At 33.3% G+C, this 20,955-nt stretch overlaps 3 protein-coding genes and 2 long non-coding RNA genes across 8 annotated transcripts; 3 read left to right on the top strand and 2 right to left on the bottom strand.

Moving 5' to 3' along the window:
- Window positions 1-3,927: 3,927 nt before the first annotated feature.
- LOC120141409 (MADS-box transcription factor 26-like) lies at window positions 3,928-5,620 on the top strand. Its single transcript, XM_039156291.1, has 4 exons — window positions 3,928-4,109; window positions 4,200-4,281; window positions 5,331-5,372; window positions 5,531-5,620. The coding sequence occupies exons 1-4, from the start codon at window positions 3,928-3,930 to the stop codon at window positions 5,618-5,620; spliced, it is 396 nt and encodes a 131-aa protein (XP_039012222.1).
- Window positions 5,621-5,830: 210 nt separating this feature from the next.
- On the bottom strand, window positions 5,831-6,962 carry LOC120141459. The gene is made up of 2 exons (XR_005517768.1): window positions 6,821-6,962; window positions 5,831-6,143 (listed from the first exon to the last, which is right to left on the bottom strand). It is a non-coding gene; the product is annotated as an uncharacterized LOC120141459 (long non-coding RNA).
- A 1,220-nt stretch (window positions 6,963-8,182) lies between these two features.
- On the bottom strand, window positions 8,183-9,199 carry LOC120141520. Its single transcript, XR_005517773.1, has 3 exons — window positions 9,049-9,199; window positions 8,814-8,949; window positions 8,183-8,508 (listed from the first exon to the last, which is right to left on the bottom strand). It is a non-coding gene; the product is annotated as an uncharacterized LOC120141520 (long non-coding RNA).
- An 81-nt stretch (window positions 9,200-9,280) lies between these two features.
- Window positions 9,281-17,686, top strand: LOC120141518 (suppressor of mec-8 and unc-52 protein homolog 1). Its single transcript, XM_039156362.1, has 16 exons — window positions 9,281-9,451; window positions 9,579-9,789; window positions 10,488-10,640; window positions 10,970-11,018; window positions 11,714-11,797; window positions 12,929-13,032; window positions 13,369-13,455; window positions 13,545-13,598; window positions 14,059-14,154; window positions 15,035-15,162; window positions 15,465-15,591; window positions 15,675-15,734; window positions 15,825-15,932; window positions 16,115-16,215; window positions 16,915-16,966; window positions 17,450-17,686. The coding sequence occupies exons 1-16, from the start codon at window positions 9,426-9,428 to the stop codon at window positions 17,546-17,548; spliced, it is 1,539 nt and encodes a 512-aa protein (XP_039012293.1). The 5' UTR covers window positions 9,281-9,425; the 3' UTR covers window positions 17,549-17,686.
- A 551-nt stretch (window positions 17,687-18,237) lies between these two features.
- Window positions 18,238-20,222, top strand: LOC120141519. Of its 4 annotated transcripts, none has more exons than XM_039156365.1 (6): window positions 18,238-18,483; window positions 18,565-18,612; window positions 18,716-18,863; window positions 19,074-19,175; window positions 19,252-19,479; window positions 20,041-20,222. In XM_039156365.1, the coding sequence occupies exons 1-6, from the start codon at window positions 18,305-18,307 to the stop codon at window positions 20,182-20,184; spliced, it is 849 nt and encodes a 282-aa protein (XP_039012296.1). In that variant the 5' UTR covers window positions 18,238-18,304; the 3' UTR covers window positions 20,185-20,222. The 4 variants fall into 4 exon arrangements, with proteins under 4 accessions (XP_039012296.1, XP_039012297.1, XP_039012295.1 ...); XM_039156366.1 differs by having other exon boundaries at window positions 18,239-18,451; window positions 18,565-18,620; window positions 19,252-19,480; window positions 20,046-20,222; XM_039156364.1 differs by having other exon boundaries at window positions 18,239-18,483; window positions 19,255-19,480; window positions 20,046-20,222.
- Window positions 20,223-20,955: the final 733 nt, after the last annotated feature.

Here is a 20,955-nt window from a genome sequence, read left to right as displayed (position 1 = left end):
GTGTCGCATGATTAGACCAATCTTATGCAAGCTTAGATCTCGAGCAAAAGAGAGATTCTATTTTGTATGTAATTTGATTTGACAAGATTCTTCGTCCTTTGCTATCATTAAAATATGGTCGTGGGTGGGCGTTGCTAAATTTTGTCGAGGAAAAGCAGCCATTGCTTTTGCGATAGAATTTCTCACTCTGCCCTGCCCCACGCGTGAAGCCGAAGATACAAGGACAGAATTACTCATAAAATAAACCTTGATACTATGTTATGTCATGTTAATTATACTCATTCAAATATGATGTTTTGAGTAAGTACGATGAATTCAAATGATACTACATATAAGGGCCAATTACATGATTTATTATTTATGTATGTGTTTTGTTTACTTTTTTTCATTGATTTAAAAATATTATAATATATGATCATTTTCGTTTTTATTTAATTAAAATGTAGTAACCACGAGTTAACTGTCATTAACAGTTAACATATTAAATGATGTGGTAGTTAAATGTTTTGGTATAATCACACATTTGGTCACTGCTATTTACATATTTTTTTTTAATTTACTCTTATTTTTAATAAATTATATATATATATATATATATTATGTTAAAATAATAGATTAAATGGTGTGAAGTCATTCAATTTAAAGATTAAATTTATTTTAATTTATTAAAAATATGACTAAATTAAGAGGATATGTAAATAATAGGGATCAAATATGTGATTATACTAAAATATTTAACTGTCACATCATCTAATCTGTTAACTATCAACCGGAGTTAACTCATGGTAACTACATCTTAATTAAATAAAAATAAAAGTAATCATATATTATATTTTTTAAAATCAATGAGAAAAAGTAGATAAGATACAAATATAAGTGATCAATCATGTAGTCAACCTTAAATATAATTACGAGGCATCTATCTTTAAATAGTTATCTTTTAAAAATATTCCATACCTATATAAATTGATATATATATATATATATTTATTAAATATATAATTATAATAATAATTTTGTCCACCTATAAATCCAATATAAATACTCCATAGATAATAATCCAATATAAATACTTGGGTTAGCACTTAGCACATGAAATGACAAAAGCTAGTAGTGAGAAAAGAAGCCGCCGCTTTAAGCACCTTAAACTTGACATCCACTTAGAACATTACACGATTATATTATGCAATTATCTTTATAAATTAATGTTTAATATTTTTTAGGGGAATAAGTGGTTTTGGTATATCGATGACGGTTAATTTATTCTGATTTGAGGGGAGGGTCATGATTGGAGCATAAACGATTGTTAATCGTTGTAATTATATAAGAGAGAGTGAATCACGGAGAAGAAGAAGAAAGAAAATGGGTGTTTATTGTAGAAGGTATTAGTCCGTTTTTCGATCGTGTTGAGAAATATCTATAGTGATTTTAGATTATATGTCAATCATATGATTATTATAGTTATTCATAGATAAACAAACTAGAAAAATCTAGTAGTGAGACTTTGAATTTTCCTTCAATAGATCATGTGGGTTTGTCAAAAATCATGTCTAAAAGTATTATCTGTTCACTGTAGATGACTTGAAAATTTCTACCTGAAGATTATTCTCTGGAGGTGTAACAATTTGTCCCTCTTAATTAAAAAAATATCCTAAAGTGACTTGATCCTATAATTATGAAGGAGAAAAGTATTATCTATATTGAAAAACTATTTATTATATTTAAAATCTTATAATTATAATTAACCGTTAAAAATAAGATTAAATTTATAATTTGATATTTTGAGTCTTAAATTTAAGGAATAGAAATAATATTTATATATGATACAATTTAAATAAAGATAAAAAAAATATACATTTTGAAAATAAAATTTAAATGTCAACATTTTGTTATTAAAATAAGGTGATTATAAAGTATTATATATTATAATTACTCTTAACCATTTTACAATGAACGCTCAATCACCTTGCTACAGCCGCTGATGCTCGAACTCGTGATTTCTAGGAAGAATAACAATTTCTTTAACTATTGAAGTAAGTTGGTTCGTGCTAAAAATAAATGTCAATATTTATATAAAAGAATTGGTATGAACCCACTTAAAATAAATAAATAAACCAGTGGGGGACGAGTGAAGGGCAAGATATGCAGAGAGAGTGATGGGGGAAATGGCGTGGAATCTTGTTGAGGCGACTCACTGGCTGCCCTGGTCAGGGACTTGTTGCGCTTAGCTCATGAATTGGCGAAAGCTATTTGTTAACTTGTCCTACCATAACTACAGCAATTATAATTCTCCTGATAAATGATAATGGAGCTGTGCTTTTTCAAAGAGGAAGCATTACCAAATTCTCTACTTCAACTAGACAAATCATGGATATTTCACAAATAATATAGACAAATGAAAACAAGAAAGAATATATGTTTGAGGGCATCAACGACTTAGAACACGAAGTTAAAACAATTTTTTGAAATAAGATTTTTAGAATATAATAATATTTGACATATTATTGGTTATATTATATTAATTTATTTGGTTTATAGATTAACCCATGACACTAAATTCAATGAAGACCTAAGCAACTTACATAGATAATTAGTTAATATGACACGGTTTTCATTACTATCTTTTTTATAGATAGCCACACGTACTTTGATTCTATTTGGAATCAAGTCGGATTATGTATTTTAAATTAAAGATAAAATATGTTCACTACACACGTATTTTGATTATATCTAGAGTCAAGCAAATTAGATACTTTAAACTAGAGGTAAAACTCTCTCAATATTGCTTTTTACGTCCATAAGATTCAAAGTCGAGTCTTGTCTAAGTAATATTAAAATTCATATGCTTTAAGTACGTTTTTTATGTTTTTTTTTGTTATCCTCCGGTTTCAATGTTTAGTCCTAACTAATCTGTGCCGACCCATGTCGCACACTTAGTTTTAGTGGGTGAATCTCCCATTTAACTCGATGCCTAAAGGTTGATTTTTTAACATAATTCTAAACTTTTCTGTACAAAATTACACACACATATACATATACCTAAATTAAAAATAAGTACTTAAATTATATTTTTTTACTTTAGGTAAGTTATTTTTTTTGTCAAAGTAGATACTTAAGTTATCATATTTAATTATTTTAAGTCAAAATATTTTTTTAATTAGAAAATTATTTTTTTATCAATAAGATATTGACACGTCATACAAAGTTAAATATTTATTTTGACTAAAAAATATTTTAGGGACTTAGAGCAAAAAATGAATATAGTTTAGGAACTTATTTTGACCAAAAAATTGTTGAAATACTTAAAGTTATTATATATAATAGTTTGACTACATAGTTCAATAAAAAAATTGTTTAAGTACCTAAAATAAAAAATAACATAGTTTAAGTTCTTATTTTTTAGTTTACGCTATATATAATAAAATATATTTAAGAAAATTTATAATATTTATCGTATTGATATTTAGATAATATAATTATTATAATAAAATGTTACGATACTATTTAACATATTTACAATTACAGTAAATACAATATAATTTAAAATAAAATTTGAAAATCAAAATTTAATTCTAGAGTGAGAGAGATTTAAGCAGGAACGTAAGTGTCAGGAGAGAGAGTATATAGGAGGAATTAAAGAAAAGAAAAGGTGGAGTGTGAAAAAAAGGGTGTCGACCAAAACTGATAAATAAAGAGGGAAAGTGACCGAGGAGAATTTAAGGGGACAATATAAGGGTTGAAGCAGCTAAACCAAAGAGAAGCAAGTGGTAGACAAGTTCTTTGGAGAAAGGGCCAAATCCGATAGAATTGCAACAACCTCGAAGCTAGTTCAAACTAGTGGGAGGTTGTGTGCAGAGGACAGGAGATCTGATCAAAATCCGAAGAAGAAGAAGAAGAAGAAGAAGAAGAAGAAGACGAAATCAAAGGATGGGCCGGGGAAGAGTTGCGATGAAGCGCATTGAGAACCCAGTGCACAGGCAGGTTACCTTCTGCAAGCGTCGAGCTGGCCTCCTTAAGAAGGCTAAGGAGCTCTCTGTGCTCTGCGATGCTGCAATTGGACTTGTCATTTTCTCTGCTCATGGAAAGCTCTATGAACTAGCCACTAAAGGGTATCTTCTTCTTCCCTTCATTCTTTTTACGTCTCATACTTGAAGTGAAGGTTTGAAATAATCTCTTTTTGTTTGTTTTTGGGAATTAAGGACCATGCAAGAGCTGATTGAGAGGTATGGCCACTACACTGGAGGACCTCAGCTGCCTGACGAACCCATGGTGGAACCTATGGTAAGTCGTATATATATATGTCTACGCACGTTTCATAAATATATATTTCTTTACCAAGTTACATACAATCAAATAGCATATGGATGAGCAATAACGAGTTGGTCTAGTGGGATGAGGCACTAGGTTCTTTAAGCAAGGTCACAGGTTTGAATCATGTGTTTACGAATGAAGCAAACTGAGTTGGGAGGGTCGCACTCACGTCTGCAGTACCCGATTTGAATTAGTCGGTCAATAAATAAAATACTAGTGATTAATTAAAAAAATATCATATGGACGAGCTGATTCAGTATTGATATTATTACTTTTTAAGTTGTCAGTTCGAGTATTAATAAATATATATTTTTTGATTTAAAAATTAGTTTATTAAATATCTCTTGTTATTTGTCGCTGTGACATGAGATATTTTTGTGTGCAATTTATGTTAATTTGATAATTATTATTTTTAAATATTCTCTAATAATAATAAGAGTTTCGAGATCAAAATTGTTATCATTCTATAGTAAGAAAGAGAGGCAACACTCTCACTATATTTTATTGAAATTAACCAGTAATATCTCAAGAGAGACCTGAGGGAATTTATACAAAGAATAGAGGCTAGTCATGAGGTCTGAGCTGTCTAACAGAAAACCCTAACAACTCTAACAGCTAGGATAGGTGATGAATATCAGCCTAACCATTCATAACAACTCATCACAAGACTCATACATTCATACCAAAAATGAAACTTTATTACAAGAAACACTATATCATCAATATAATGTTATCAGCAAAGTGGTGTTGAATCAGATTCTTCCTACTCAACGAACCAATACGAAATGTTGTTAGAATTCTGGGTAAGTTAGCATGCCCCAAAAGTTGTTAATTGTTAACCGCTAAGAAAATTCTTTAATAATTACCCAGTAGCGATCAGGAATATTGGCGTTGATGATAGTTGTTGATGCATGCAATCGATGCCGGGATAGATAGGAAGGTGGTGAAGCGGTTGTATTAATTATAAATATTTAATTGATAGTGTAATGACTGTTTTTCTTTCTTTTTCTTGGTTAAAGGAAGCAATAATGAAAGCTGCAAATAGATGTCTTCTTGAAACGGTAATAGCAATGCCTCAATTTTAAGAGTACTTATAGGATTATAATAATGATTAATATTTGGATACATATAAATTTATATTCTGTTCAAGAGTTATATTATATTTAAAATTTTATAATCACCGATATACTACAATATTGATCGTATTTTTCTTTTACAGATGGAGGAGAATGTCAGCCACTCTGATTTTACTACAATGAACACTTGTATGCAGATGCATCCACTAACCATAGGAAATAACATCTTTTGACATTAGGATATTATGTATCATTTCATATGCATGCATATATGAATGTTAAGGGTTGTTTCTACTGTATATAAGTGAACCATCAAGTGTACTTGGTCCTGTTTTTGTTCCCCTTGTGATGAAATAAAGTGTGCAAGGGAGTTCATACTTGATGTCTTTGGAAATTATTGTGTTGTTTTTAGTTTTATTTATTTATTTATTTTAGAAGTCACTGGGAAAATTGGATTTTGGAATTACATTCAAAACGTGCATTTTCTCATTACAATCCCAGCCGGTTTTCCAGTATACTATGAAACCACAAATTGCACAAAATGGGTAGCCAGTGGCATTTAGTAAGGGTTTCATCTTACTCAAATGAAGCAATGATGAAACCATCAAAGATAAGATCAGGTTACCATCAAGGGAGATAGGTTCACCTCTTGACTAAGCATCAATTGCACACAGTAAGGTCGGAACTTCCGAGCAGCTCTCATCTGTTGAATCCGCTTTTTATCCTGCTCGAATTTGCTTTGGAGTGTCAAAAGTTCTGCAAGAGGGAAAAGTTACGTAAATCCGTCGTGTCGGCTCGAAAAAAGCAAAAGAAAAGACTGCACTTCTACAAGCTACCAAATATGCGCATATAACAAAGAACATTCTTACATCATAGACATTGCATTGAATAAAAGATCATAAATCACAATGGGGGATCTGGATCCCCTTCATCACTATTCAATATAATTTAATCACTATCCGCGAGGATTGCTTCCAACATTTATACATGGGTCCTATAAATGTGAATGATGATAATCAGTGTATTGGAAAATAAATAATGGACAAAATCTCAACTCCATTTTGAGCAAGCAGTACCCATACGGTATATGTCCAACAAAGGTATGCTCAAGTTTTTCCGTGATTTAGGAAGGCCTTTCAAAGGTCATACCTATACACGTCTAAATATGTGCTGGGTACAAGAATTTCACGTAAAATGAAGTCCAGATAAACATAGCTCGCCAGTTACCTAGCATACATGATATTGATCAACTATACTGCGTATGGTTTATTAAGAAGTGTAAAAATATGTGCAACGAGAAGCAGCTAATCCTAACATCAACACCCTACAACATAATTAATCACAACTTAACTGAAACCCCCAGATAATGTTCATAATAAACTCAGTAGTGACATATTGGTAAAAAAAAAAACCAACTTGAAAATCATTCATACCATTCCTCTGGGCTTCTCCTTTTTAAAAGCGGTAGAAATCAGACCTCTTTGCTCTTCTTCTTAGCTAATTTATCCTCCACGGCATCCTGAGAAACAGAGCCTACTGTAGTTCCACTTTCAGTGTCCGTGGTCTTTTTCCTTCCTTTATTTTTTTTGATAAGAAGGGAATGCCTCGTTAAAAACCTCCTTCATGATTAATAGAGGTCGTAGAGAAGCTCCTTAATCAGCGGAAGGAGGAAAAGAGTGCCTTAGAATTCATTAATAATAAAATGGATACACAAAGTTTAAAAACATCAAGAATAACCCCCTTACAAAACAACCCGAAAACCATAAACAAATACCCCTAACATCAACACTCTAATTAGCCAATTCCAACCTTAGCTAAGCCATCTGCCTCTATATTAGCTGTCCTAGCAACCCATCTAATTACACCCTCCAAATCTTTTAGCCTATCAGCAATATCCTCGACAATTATAACATACACATCTGGACATTTTTCAACATTCTTAACCCATTCCACTGCCACCTTACTATCACTTTCAATTATCAACCGACCCTTAATACACCCTCGAAAAGAATCAAAGAAAGATAATCAATATATGCATCCTCCTTCCGTAAATCGAGCTTCTTTTTCTTTTCTTTCCTATATCACCATAACAACCAAAATAATAAATTTCCTTCTTTTGTTGGCCAATATGCATGATTGTCTGATAGTATGCATCCTCCTTCCGTAAATCGAGATTCTTTTTCTTTTCTTTCCTATATCACCATAACAACCAAAATAATAAATTTCCTTCTTTTGTTGGCCAATATGCATGATTGTCTGATAGTCTTTAGTTTTTCATTGAATATACCAAAATCTTAAAAAGCACCTATGCAAACCAGTGCATGCCTGGTCAAACGCACCTTGCCTAAAAGGGCTTTAGGTGTGTTTTTGTTGTGTAATGGTGGGGCAAACTCCTTGACAAAACTGGTATTGCAATGATTCGACATGGGATGCCAAGAAGAAAAATACATGTTCAAGTTTTTCCTCGTGCGCAACTACAAACTCATCAATCCTTTGTTGCAATACTTTCAAGACAGGCCTACTTTGGTGTCTGTAAGCCATTCTACAGTTTAAGAAAACTCGCCTATCAAATGTTTATGAAACGATAAACTTGTCTATCAACTGATAATGGAGCATACACGGTCAAACTATAATCCAGATAACAAAAGGAATAATGCCAAAATTAGCCCCCAACGTTTACCAAAATGGTCATTTTGGCCCCTATTCTTTTTTTGGGGGCATTTTGGCCACCAACATTTTGTTTTAGAGCAAAAGGCATACCTTCATTTAGGATAAACTTTGGGGGCTAATTTTAGCTACAAGTTTGACAATTGCAATATTGCCTTCTACGACGCATATACTAAATGAAGATGGAAACAAAACTGAAATAAGTTTTAAAGCAAAATTCAGAATACATATGCCTGAATTTGACAAAGAACAGTAATGCTTTGGAACTTTATTTCTACTGCATTTACCAAAGGCTCAAAATATTTAAAGAAAATTCACCAGTTTCATACTTTTCATTCCTTTTGAGCAATCGTCTCTCCGGACGGTATTTCATAAACTTCATCCTCGTGAGCTGCTTTACACTTTTCCACCAACTGCCCATTTGACTTCTTATTTCTATCATTTCTAGGTTTGTCTACAAGGAAAGAAAAATGTATTGTAACATCAAAGAGCAATTGCAAAATTAGAGTTGATGAAATTCTAAATAAACCAAACAAAACACCCATCACTCGTTTACAACTTTTATTCTTGCTTTCATAATGGAGTCTGCAAATGCAATGCTAATTGATGAAATTCTACGTAAATCAAACAAAGCCTATCAATTATTTACAAGTTGCAGTCTTCAACTTTCTGAAGCATCAACCATTGAGTCTTCGTCCTTACTCTCATCATCTAATTTTCCTTTTTCACAAAAGAAACAAATAAAAGGATTAGTCTAACCTTGAACATGAACTTCGTTCTCATTAACAAGACTATCATCAGTTCCAACGCTAGCGTTGATTTTCTCTTTACTTTTTCTTTTCTTCTTGCTTAATTTATCTTTTTCTCTCTCTTTTGTATGCAACTAAATTGACCACTGAAATCAACGAACCAAAAAAAAGCAGAAAAGTTAAATTACATATATACAAAGATCATTCAATGACAAAGCAGTAGAAAAAATTTCATTGATATTTACCCATTTGAACATCTTCGGAAACACCAACAGCATTAGCCTTCTCTTTACTCGTCTTCTTCATCGATCTTCTTCAAATTTTCAACTTTCTTCCAAGCTTAAAATAGCTTCTGCTGCTACAACGAGGAAAATTGAAAGCGCGCAGGAAAAGGGTTTTCCTCGGTACAATTACAATGATATGAATAATTGGGCCTTTTGGGTTTAGGGAACTTAAAAGTATAAACTTGGACTTAAAGCACCAAACACAAAGCCCAAGAGAGTTCAACCCTAACTCTTCAAGCCAGTCCAAATTATTACATTACAATATGTAAATAAAGCAAGGAATTAAAGTTTTCTTCGTTTTGTTTCAATCCATACTTTCCCTCGGGCAAGCACCCACCATGACTCTAGAAATCGAAGCTCGAGAGTACGTTTCCCTTCTCTTTTTATGTTGTTTTCTCGTTTTTTTGGGATTTGGGTAATGCGCTAGAAACTGACTTGAATTTCTACTACTTGTCTTGTTTGTTTCAATTTCTCTCTTTCTTTTTGGTCAGCGTTATTAAGATTGTGCTCCAATTTTGCAAAGAAAATTCGTTGCATCAAACGTTTCAAACGCTACAAAACGAGTGCCAGGTTTCTCTGAATACTGTAGACAGCATCGAAACGTTTGTTGCTGATATTAACAGTGGAAGATGGGATGCCATATTGCCTCAAGTGGCTCAACTTAAGCTCCCAAGGAACAAATTGGAGGACTTATATGAGCAGGTTTGGGCCCTTATTTGTCATTACTTTGTAAACTAGTTTTTCATGCTCATTGCTTTGTAATTCTTTATATGAATGAAATTGGGGTGTTTCTTTGGCTACTTGCGTTTTTCTTCCACAAGCAATGCAAAAAGATGTCTATGGCTTACGGGTTTTTTTGTGTGCATGATTTTTGTTTCTATAGAACAGTTTCTTCAGAATTGAATCGGTTGCTTTTTATAAGATTATGTTTTTTTTTTAAGTTTCTCTTATACCCATAATGCACCCAATCCCTAACTAAATTAACTCACATGATGAAGACATTATTTGCGTAATCCCTCTTGTACTCGTAACCCTCAGGAGTCTTTCAGCTGCAAGATGCCATCTGAGCTACAATTTAGTTGTCTATCTTTATAAGTTACAACAGCATTTAAGAACTAAAATGTATATAGCAAAAAGTAAGTTGTAAAGGTAACAGTTTATCTGTGCTCAATCTTGTTTTTAGCTTCATATAGTAGCTTCTTGGGATGTAAAATATAACTAGCAAAACCCAATGGAAAAAGAATATGGCCGTGTTCAGCCATAACTATTTTGTTGAAGTCACAAGTGAGGCGGACACCTTTAAAATCATTAGGACCTATTACATTGCGGTCATCCTTTTTCAATATCATTGTGTTGACATTCCGTTTTATATTTTGCATTTTTTGCTTTGACTTCTGCAGATTGTATTAGAAATGATTGAACTAAGAGAGTTGGACACTGCACGTGCTATATTGAGGCAAACCCAGGCAATGGGGGTTATGAAACAGGAGCAACCTGAAAGATACTTGAGGCTTGAGCACCTCCTTGTCAGAACTTATTTTGATCCAAATGAGGTAGAAAAAAGCTAGTTTTGTGTCCTTACCTGTTGTTTCGTTTTTATTTTTATGATATGCTCCACTCTCATTTTTGGAACATGCAGTGTGGTTTTCTTTCAATGTAAGTTATTGAAAGAATGAACTTACAATTTACTCTTATGATTTCTGCCTTTTTAGTAAGAAAATTATTTTTAACTCAAGGTTTGCGAATAGGTATAGAGCTAAAAATCTTATGAATTTGAAGCTATAGTTGTATTAAATCCAATTGTTCAAATAGACTAATGAAACTTAATTCAACCTTCATTTCCATTTGTAACAAGGTTTTTGTCTTCTGTGTTATGTAACAGGCTTACCAGGATTCAACAAAGGAGAAACGTCGTGCACAAATTGCCCAAGGTTGCTTTTTTCTTTACATATCCATTAATTGATTATTTTTAGGATAATTTCTGAAAGTAATTTAAAATGATACGCATGTCTTTCTCAGAACATGTAGTAATTGAGGCAATAGATGACCTTTTGTAGTACCTACTGATTTTCAAAGAAGAGGATTTTAAATCTTTGTGAATTGCAACAGTGTGATGGTGTTGCTACTATCAGTCCATTGTTTAATTGCTGCATCTATTAACCTAGTGGATGAGCATACCTTTAAGTTTTGATTAATGGTTATTGAGGCAAGCATATCCCTTTCATTGCAACTTTAAATCTTGGAAATTCTTAAGGATATAATTTTTAGTCCAATTCCATTCAAAAAAAACTCCAGTGATATATAGGGAAAAATGGCAGAAGGAAATGTCCTTTAGTATTTGAACTCCATTGATTTTTTTTGTTGTAAAATATCTTCGTGCTTCCGTACATTTGGGATCTACTAAATTCAGTCTCAGTCCTGGAGATGTTAAAATCAAGTCATTATACAGTTAGGATTGAATATAGCAAGTGGATCATTGTCAATGGAAGGGATATAACATATGAACTGGACTTGTATTGTACAATTGTTAATAGATTTGCAGATTTACATCTTAATTTAAATTCATTTTCAGTATGCTTGAATGGACTTTACAGTTGAGTTGATGATTTATCCTTTTGAATTTCAGCCATTGCTGCCGAAGTGAGCGTTGTGCCACCTTCTCGTTTAATGGCTTTGATTGGTCAAGCTTTAAAGTGGCAGCAACATCAAGGTATTTTTTGTTGAATAGAAATAAGCCTTACTTGTTAGTTTATTGTTGATTTGATACATATAATTTCTCTTTCTCATCTATTTAGTTCTTTATTAGTCATTTGGACATCTGTAGTGTCTGAGTTTTGAAGTCGTACTCAACAACTCAATCGTGCACTAAATAGTAATTTTATTTTAACCAAATATGCCCTAGAAGTTTTATTTGTAGATATTCAAAACTTATTGAAGTTAAGAGTTACAATGCTGGTAGATACACACATATGTATCATGTATTTAGTGTTTTGCACATATGTTTAGGAGTGTGTGCACATTCAGGGATTGCTCAAGATAAAGTGCTAAAAGATTGTTGGGAGGGTTTATAAAATGATTATGCACATTAGAGGCATGTGCCGTTTTAACTAGAGTGTGAATGCTATACTTGCACTAAAGACAAACTGTGCAAAGTATTCAAACATAAGAAAGATTCAGAAAGTAACCATGGCTACCGGATACTTTATTCATCCAAAATTTTTCTAGTTTGAAATAGAACAGAAAGATTCATCATAGTGCAAGGGGAAAAGGATAGAAAAGTGAAAAATAAATAGAAGATGCCTAGAGGTACGAGCTTGAAGATTTGTAAAGAAATGGAACTTAAAACCAAAGAGAGTGGTATGAGAAATAGAAATATTTCATTCACGTACGAGGTGCTAGAAAGCAAACTTGAAATTGAACTGAATATAAAAAGGAAAGTTAAAGAAAGTTGGGGAGAAAAGATTTTGAAAAGATCATGTTAAATTGGAGGAAAAAGGTGTTTACTTTCGGGTTTCTAACAAGTGTAATAGCCTAGTTATTCTTTTTTAGCATGTTTGATTTGGGCATATGTTGAATCTGATGAAAACAGATTCGTTTTCTATTTTTCTATATTAAAAAATTCTACAAGAATGAGTCTTTAAATAGACTCCAGTACAAAGAGGTTTACTCTTGAAAAATGTCCTATAACTATACAAATCCTATCATTTTAAAATAAGGATAATTTAAACTAATTAGATTTATCTACTGGAAATAACAAACTGTAACAACCTTATCTTATTTACAACTCACAGCATATGTTTTATGTTGTTTGTTGGTTCATCATTCATCCTGTCCTTTCCAGGTTTGCTTCCTCCAGGAACACAATTTGACTTATTTAGAGGAACAGCTGCTATGAAACAAGACATAGATGACATGCATCCAACAACCTTATCACATACAATCAAGGTAAGCGTTATGGTCCCATGTTTGAAGCTTGTTTGCTACTTGCTTTTATTGGTTTTTCTTGATGTCGTTTTATTTTGGTTGTTAGCTTTTTTTAAATCAAAGAAAAGTTGAGTACCTAATTGGACATTCTAAAGTATTTATATATAACAATTGAACATTTTTAATTATCCATAAATACGAGCTTTGTTCTGATTCAGGAAGTTGAATGCTTTTGCTATAGATTTCTTGGACCGTGAATGGTTGCATTTCTTTTTGTAACTAGTCTTTTGATACATTTTTCTGCCATATTTTTCTTATAAAACGATTAATTCCTGGCCCTGTTTTTTCCTCCTCCAGTTTGGGAAGAAATGTCATGCAGAATGTGCTCGATTCTCACCAGATGGGCAATTTCTTGTTTCTTCTTCTGTTGATGGTTTTATTGAGGTTTGATATCTTCGAAAAGGAAAAGCTTATCCAATAATGAGAATTATATTGATGAACCTTCATTGTGTTTACTTTTTTGTTGTTAAAAGGTCTGGGATTACATAAGTGGGAAGCTCAAGAAGGATCTTCAATACCAAGCTGATGTAAGTACTTTGTTTATATAGATTATTTCATTTTTTCTTTGATTAGTGTTACTGACCGGAAAGACTACTCACTGAAAACAACCAATTCCAGTTTCTAGCTGTGAGCCTGTGATGGTTATACTGATTTCTGTGTTTGTTGTTGGTACATTATGGAAGGATTACCTTTTCCCATTTTCTTCCACTTGTGTTTTGTCTGTCATTTATTTCTTGGTCAATAGAAAAGGTATTCATCTGTAGGTCGGTCTTTCTTCTTGTTACTTTATGGAATGATTACTTTTGTGCGATTGCAGTATCTTGATATATTCTGATTAATAAGTTAAATTATGCATATATGTTTTCATTTATATCTACCACTGATATTAGCAAAAAAGCATCTTATATATGATTATGTAGAGTGTACTTATTTTTTATGTTAGGTCATTTTTTTAACATTTGTGCTATTACTGGCATACCATCACAGGAAACTTTCATGATGCATGATGATCCTGTACTCTGTGTTGATTTTAGCAGAGATTCAGAGATGATTGCATCTGGGTCACAAGATGGAAAAATAAAGGTAATCTTAGTTGCATATGCTTTAATATATATTCTTAGTCATTTTTCCTTTGGGTAATGAAGAGTCTGTTCCTAATTCTTTGCGATCTTTGTTAATCATCTGTCACTTCTTTTGAAATGCATGTTGTCTAATGAAAAATTTTGTAAGAAGTCTGAAAGAATTAGTAGTTTCTCCGATTGTATAATATCAGTTCTACTTGGTATTTTAATGGTTGCTTGACATTATTCAGTCAACTTTGGGTCCAATGAATCTTATCTTTTGATGGTTTTAGTACTTTCTGATCTTTAAGTGTTGCTTCCTCTGCTTTCCATGTTTCCCTTGTTTTATAGTGTTTTCATTTGCTTAAAACACTTGTGTGCAATGCTAAGAATGATTTGTATTAAGGGGATTTCAACTCTTGTAATGGTTCAAAATGTAATATTGCAACTCCTTTTGCAATGAGTTAGTGACAACACCACAGCTAGAGTGACTGTTAGCTACTGGATGACAAACACTAAACAATGGGAACTCTGCTACCATGCCAAGAACATCAGTAGCTGAAAAGAATTTTGAAACTTTGGTTTTCATTCTTGGCCCAGTTAACAGATGCCTATAGGCACTAATTAAAGATACTTAAATTACTGTTTTAAGGAAGGTTTTCACATTTAATTCACCATTTTCACCAAATTCTAGAGGGAACAATACATTAATTATTGCGAGTTTATCAGATGTACCTGATGCTATACCTTTTATTGAAGCTAGTTGAATTACGTGTCGGCATTCCAGTTTTTGTCAATGTTGCGGCATTCTTTCTTTCTAAAATTGATTGCCATTGGTTTACAGTTGGAACTTAATAAAAGTCATGCAGGTAAGATCTGATTTGTAACTTTTTATTTTTCAGGTTTGGCGCATAAGAACAGGTCAATGCTTGCGCCGTCTTGAACGTGCACACTCTCAAGGTGTGACAAGTCTTGTCTTCTCTCGTGATGGAAGCCAGTTACTAAGTACATCTTTTGATAGTACTGCAAGGTTCTAATAAATGGGCACCTCCCTTACAGATACTCTTTTATGTCAAATTTAAGTATTTGCATACAAAGCAAGCAGTTAATAGAACTATTTGTTTTTTGTAATCCATTACCACCAATTGTTTTTCATTTGTTTGTATTTAGTTAACTGTATCATTCTGAAATTCTCATGTCCATCAGTTACCTGAATGTTTCTCCTCATCCTTAGTTGTGACATATTAATGTTATATGCCAAATCCGACCTTCTCTGATTGCTTCTTTCTACCCACCCTTTATTCTTTATTACTTTTTCTTTTTGCGGTGCAGAATCCATGGATTGAAATCTGGAAAGTTGCTCAAAGAATTCCGTGGGCATACATCTTATGTGAATGATGCAATATTTACAGCTGATGGAAGTCGTGTTATTACTGCCTCCAGTGACTGCACTGTGAAGGTAAATACTCTGTACATGTATTTTCAGTCACCCCTCTTTTAATCGTTTCTTTGATGTATAACTGATCATGCTGCCTATTATAGGTGTGGGATGTAAAAACAACAGACTGCCTGCAAACATATAAACCACCGCCTACTTTAAGGGTATTCTTTCTCAATAAAATTGGCTTGTATTATTATATCATTTATGTTGCTTTTCCCTTGATACCTTTGCTTTATACCTTTTATTGGTAGGGTGGTGATGCTTCAGTGAATTCAGTTCATCTTTTCCCAAAGAACACAGATCATATTATTGTTTGCAACAAGACATCGTCAATATACATCATGACACTTCAAGGACAGGTAAGTTCTTTAGGGATTTTGCTCCTGTTAACTTGATTTTACGTTGTTATGATTTCACTTAAGTATATTTCTCTTGTTATTACATTTATGATTGCCCCATCTTTCTTCTCATCAAAGGAAACTCATAATCTGTCCAGTGGAATGGAAATGAACTCGTATAATCATACTTTATTGTGTTGCAGGTTGTGAAAAGTTTCTCATCTGGTAAAAAGGAGGGTGGAGATTTTGTGGCTGCCTGTGTCTCACCAAAAGGTGAATGGATATATTGCGTGGGCGAGGACAGGTACTACTTGAAAAAAATCCTTTTTATGAAATATAAGTTTTAGATTGTAAAGATTACAGGCCTAATCAACCTGTAAAACCTCCAGGGGAAGGGGATATCTTCAACCACCTGTTATTTTGCTTGATAAGAACACGACTATGGAGTTTTAGCTCCGGAACTTGATGTGTTTATTATTAATGTAGATTTTGTCACAGCTTATTTTGGTAAATGACAAAAGAAAATTGAAAGTACCCATGTCAGAGTCGGGTGTGTTCGACATGTGTGTCTTCACTTTTCATAAGTCTTTCCTGTATCTGTAGGATCGTCTTATCTCCATGCTGATGTCTAGATATGTGTTAGATACAAATATCAGACATGGGTTCTTCAAGATAAATTATGAGTTGGAGCAACATATTCAAGACTTATGATTGCACTTAACTAATCTATCTATCGGTGGATATGATTTTTCCATTTATCAAGTAAAATGTGCACCCATATTGATAAGAGCAATATCTTGGTTGTGAAGTCCGGGTGCAGTTATAACATTCAATCATTGGTGTCTTCTATTGGAAACATATAATTGGCTGCCACCTGATTAACAAGATTTGTACCTTCTTGCTATTAATGTTATGTAAATTACTTGATTAACGATGGCTTTAAGAATTATGTATTTTTTCAATTTCTTTTTCCTTTTTATTTTATTTGTAATAATGCCTGCAGGAATATGTACTGCTTCAGCTATCAAACTGGAAAATTAGAGCATCTAATGACGGTAAGCTCTCTATTTGAGGCTATGTTCACCTTCTCCACACTTTTTAAAGTATTATCTTCCTCCTTTAAAATTCTAAAAGCGGTTGTTTTCTTCCATCCTTCTACCTAAATCTCAAACAAACTTGTCTACAATTCTCTGTTATTCGAACTTTCAATTTCTTTTTTCTTAAAATGTTCTCATTGGACGCATATATTAACATGGGCATGAGGGAATGATTCTTCAAATATTTGAAAAAACTTTTAAAAAATTGGAGTATACGCTTGTCAGACATGTACCTGCATACAGCACCCGTCTCAAAGCCAAGTACTGTAGGCAGAATTCAATTGTAAACAATGTTGGATTTCACGATTGGTCACATGAAAATGGGATATCCATGTAGCATATGGGTAGTTTTAGAGTTTTGCTTCATGTTGAAATATAAGATTTACTGTATATTAGTTAATAACATTGTGTGTGTGTTTCTGATGTGAATGGCATTGACAGGTCCATGAAAAGGATGTAATAGGCATCACACACCATCCTCACAGGAACCTTGTAGCTACCTATGCTGAAGATTGCACCATGAAATTATGGAAGGCTTGAAATTTAGTTATGATTATCGAATTTCCGTAAAGCTGTCGTAATCAAGTCGGGTTCCCTTTGGGAACACACTATTTCTTTGTTCTGTAACTTACTATTTAGATAGAATAGACAGTGTGTTCACTGTATTAGTAGACTATTTTATTCGTAGACTGTTTTATTCAGATTCAGAGTTGTCTGGTATACACTAAATTTTAAATTTTTTTATAACACGTTTCATATATTTTTTAATATTGGTATTTTCAGAGTTGTTATAACACGTTGAATTAAGAATGTACAAGTCAAAATGGGATATGACTAGGAGATACAATATTAACAGAGCATGTGAAGAATTTGTATGGTGGTGTGATGGATATATTTTGTACATGTATTACATGGATACGAAAAATAAAAAGATTTGATGTTCTAATCGTGTTATCTAGTTTAACACAATTCTATAATCACGCCCCAAACTTGGTTTAACATTTCCATTGCTCCTCAATGTTTGAATTGTGATTTGGTTAATTGCAGCTGATATGCCGTTAAAACAAGTTCATTTTCATTCATCAACTCTTAATTTAGAATTTATGGGAAATTCCAGTCACTATTCACTAACTGTGTAAGGGCCCAAGGAATCTAGCACGTAAATACAAAAGAGTTGTTTCCTTCGGTGCCCATTTCTCGCTTTCGACCCACCATAAATGAAGGGCTGGAATTGTCTCAAAAATCCTGATTGTTCTCCCTTGTTTCCTTCTCCATTTTCGTTGTTTTCTCTCTGTCATGGAAGTGAAGCTCAGCCATAAAAGACATTTCTTGCTCTCAAAATCTCCTCTTTCGGACCATACAAAAGCAAGCTTCCCTCCTCGCACCTTGCAGTTTAAACCCTGGGCAGCTGCTGAAATCCAACGGTTTCAAGGCCTGGTGAAGGTTTTTCTTTCTCTTCCCGCACCACCGTTTCCGTAAGAAATATAGTTACTTTACTAGTAGGATGTCTTTTTGTAGGCTTTGCTCAAGCGGATGATTTGGTTTCTTGGTGGCAGAAATGGAGATTACAGAACGAGACAAAGGACTATTCCTGCGCTCATGCAGTGAAAGGGTTAAACGAAACTCCTTTAGCCCCTTTTCCTTAAACTCTGGCTTTTGGTCATTTTTTAGAATTCAAAGGTGAAAAGTTTGTAATCTCAACTGCAGGGGTGAAAATTTGTCTTCCATTTCAAAGATGTATGGGGTGTCTGTCCATTCAATTGCAGCTGCTAATAAGAACATAATGCATATTGACCTCGTCTTCCAAGGCCAGCTCCTTAACATCCCTGCTCCTTCCCTTCTAGACACTGAACTTGTAAGTACCATTATTCGATTTTGTTGAGCTATTAGCATATTCTTTCCTGTTTCAAAAATTGTAATGCTCTAGCGAATTAACAAGGCAGCATTGTAGTTTGGACTTAATTTAAAGCTTGTAGCCTGAATTGTGTTGAGTAACGCTTGGATTTCAATCAGATTTTTGTTGAAATTTACCTTGGTCGTGTATGTTTTCTTTTCGGCTAATCAGGACCGAGTCAAGAAAAATAGGTTGTTGCATTCCATCCGTGCACTTAAAGCTCCTTCAGGGAAAACATTGTTCACCGTGCTAACTTCACATCGTCTATCTAAAGTAAGTCTGTTTATAAAAACCATCACAGTGGTATTCCATGATTATGCAAGCTCAACAGGCTTTCCCACTCTATTAGCAGGCTAAATCCACTGGTTATTTTCTAGTTGCGGTTCCTCTTATAGCGTTTTGCATCGGATGTGTAATCAGTACCTTTCTCACAAGAGTTTCCAGAGGCATAAGACAGCAAGCTGTTGATAAGTCTCTAACACTTCATCATGGGGCAAAAGGCATGCGATGGAAGTCTGCCCTCAGTGACACTGTGGAAGGAAATGTTTTCGATTCCAAATCAGGTCTTGATTCTATAGTAAGTACTCAGTTCAACATGTAGTAGATGTGCACGGGTTTATATTGCTATAACTGATTACTGGTATAGCTTCATACTGCTGCCCCTTTGAGATTACAACTGTTTCAAAAAGAAAGCCTGTTTTGATGTGCTTGCTAAGGTGACCATATGATCTTATGTTGACATGAGTGACCATGAAAAAGGATAGCATCCATATAATGTGGCTTAGAACCCTCAAAACTATAACTTTGAATTGCAAGCAGAGCAGGTAAGTAACCCATAGGAAGTTAAAAAAAAAAAGTCTGCAAAACCAGAAACACCAGGTCTGCTGCATTGTTTTGCACCTCCTGTTGTTAAAATCATTCAGTATGGAGAAGCCCGAACCTGCCAATCAGCAATGACAAGCCCTACTGAATGAGCTTGCTAGAGATCAAAGAAAATTAAACAATAGACACAATAGCAGTGCACATAAAGAGCATTAGCAATCATAATATAGTTATTGTTTCTTTATTTGTTTGATAGCCAAAAGGTATCTGCTAAAATTGGGGTCGGATGCGAAGTTAATTTTGAACTTTTGTGCAGGGTCCTTCAGAAGATGAAGCATACATCCAGTATGAGGAGGCACCTGACGATTATGGTAGACTTGAACATGATTATCAGAAATTTCTTTCAGAATGTGGCATTACTGATTTTGGATATTGGCGGGATGCTTCTCCTGGTCCCTGACTGGACCTGAATCCACCTCTGAGATACCTGTACAGAGCTATAGTGATTTTGCCTTGCTTTGCACGTTTTTTTTGCTGGGCCTTTACTTGTGGGTTCAGTCTCAACCATTTGGCTTTTTGGCAGCTTTGACGTGGTTTGCAGTCATGTCGAAATATGGTGATTAAAACAGTTAAAACTATCCATTTATCAACTGGAAACTAATCTCTTTATATGATCATTTTGGCAAATTTATACTTAAAAACATATTTGTAATATAAAAAATGATTATTTGATATTTTAGTGGTGTAATTTGTTGATTCTACAATATAAATAGTACATAATCGAAGTACCATAGCCACGTGCATTTTATTTTAATTTGGCTCAATTAAAGTATTATTAAATTTATTAATTCTTTCTCCCTCAATAGAAACATAAAATTAAACAAGACAATGGTGGCTCAACTGGAAACGAGAGTAACCATTCACTGGACATTTTTTGTTCAAATAAGGATTTAATTGAATGGAAAGATCAGCTTAGGGGCTAATCAGCTGGATTCATTTTCCAAACTAAATTCGAATAGTTAATTTCAGATATCAATACAAAATTTTATGTCAAGATATAAATTTTTAAAATTATATTAAAAATTAAGAGATAAAAAATTATAGAATTTAGGAAGTGTTTTCACATCGGAACACTCTTTCATAATTCATCCATGATTAACTCGAGTAAAAAAAAACTAGTAAACTGAATCCATTCATTTCACCCTTGTTATTACAAAAAATAGAATACTAA

The sequence above is a fragment of the Hibiscus syriacus genome, unplaced genomic scaffold, assembly GCF_006381635.1.
Source record: "Hibiscus syriacus cultivar Baekdansim isolate YM2019G1 unplaced genomic scaffold, ASM638163v2 tig00110809_pilon, whole genome shotgun sequence".
NCBI classification, from domain to species: Eukaryota; Viridiplantae; Streptophyta; class Magnoliopsida; order Malvales; family Malvaceae; genus Hibiscus; species Hibiscus syriacus.
This window is presented reverse-complemented; position numbering and strand designations above follow the sequence as displayed.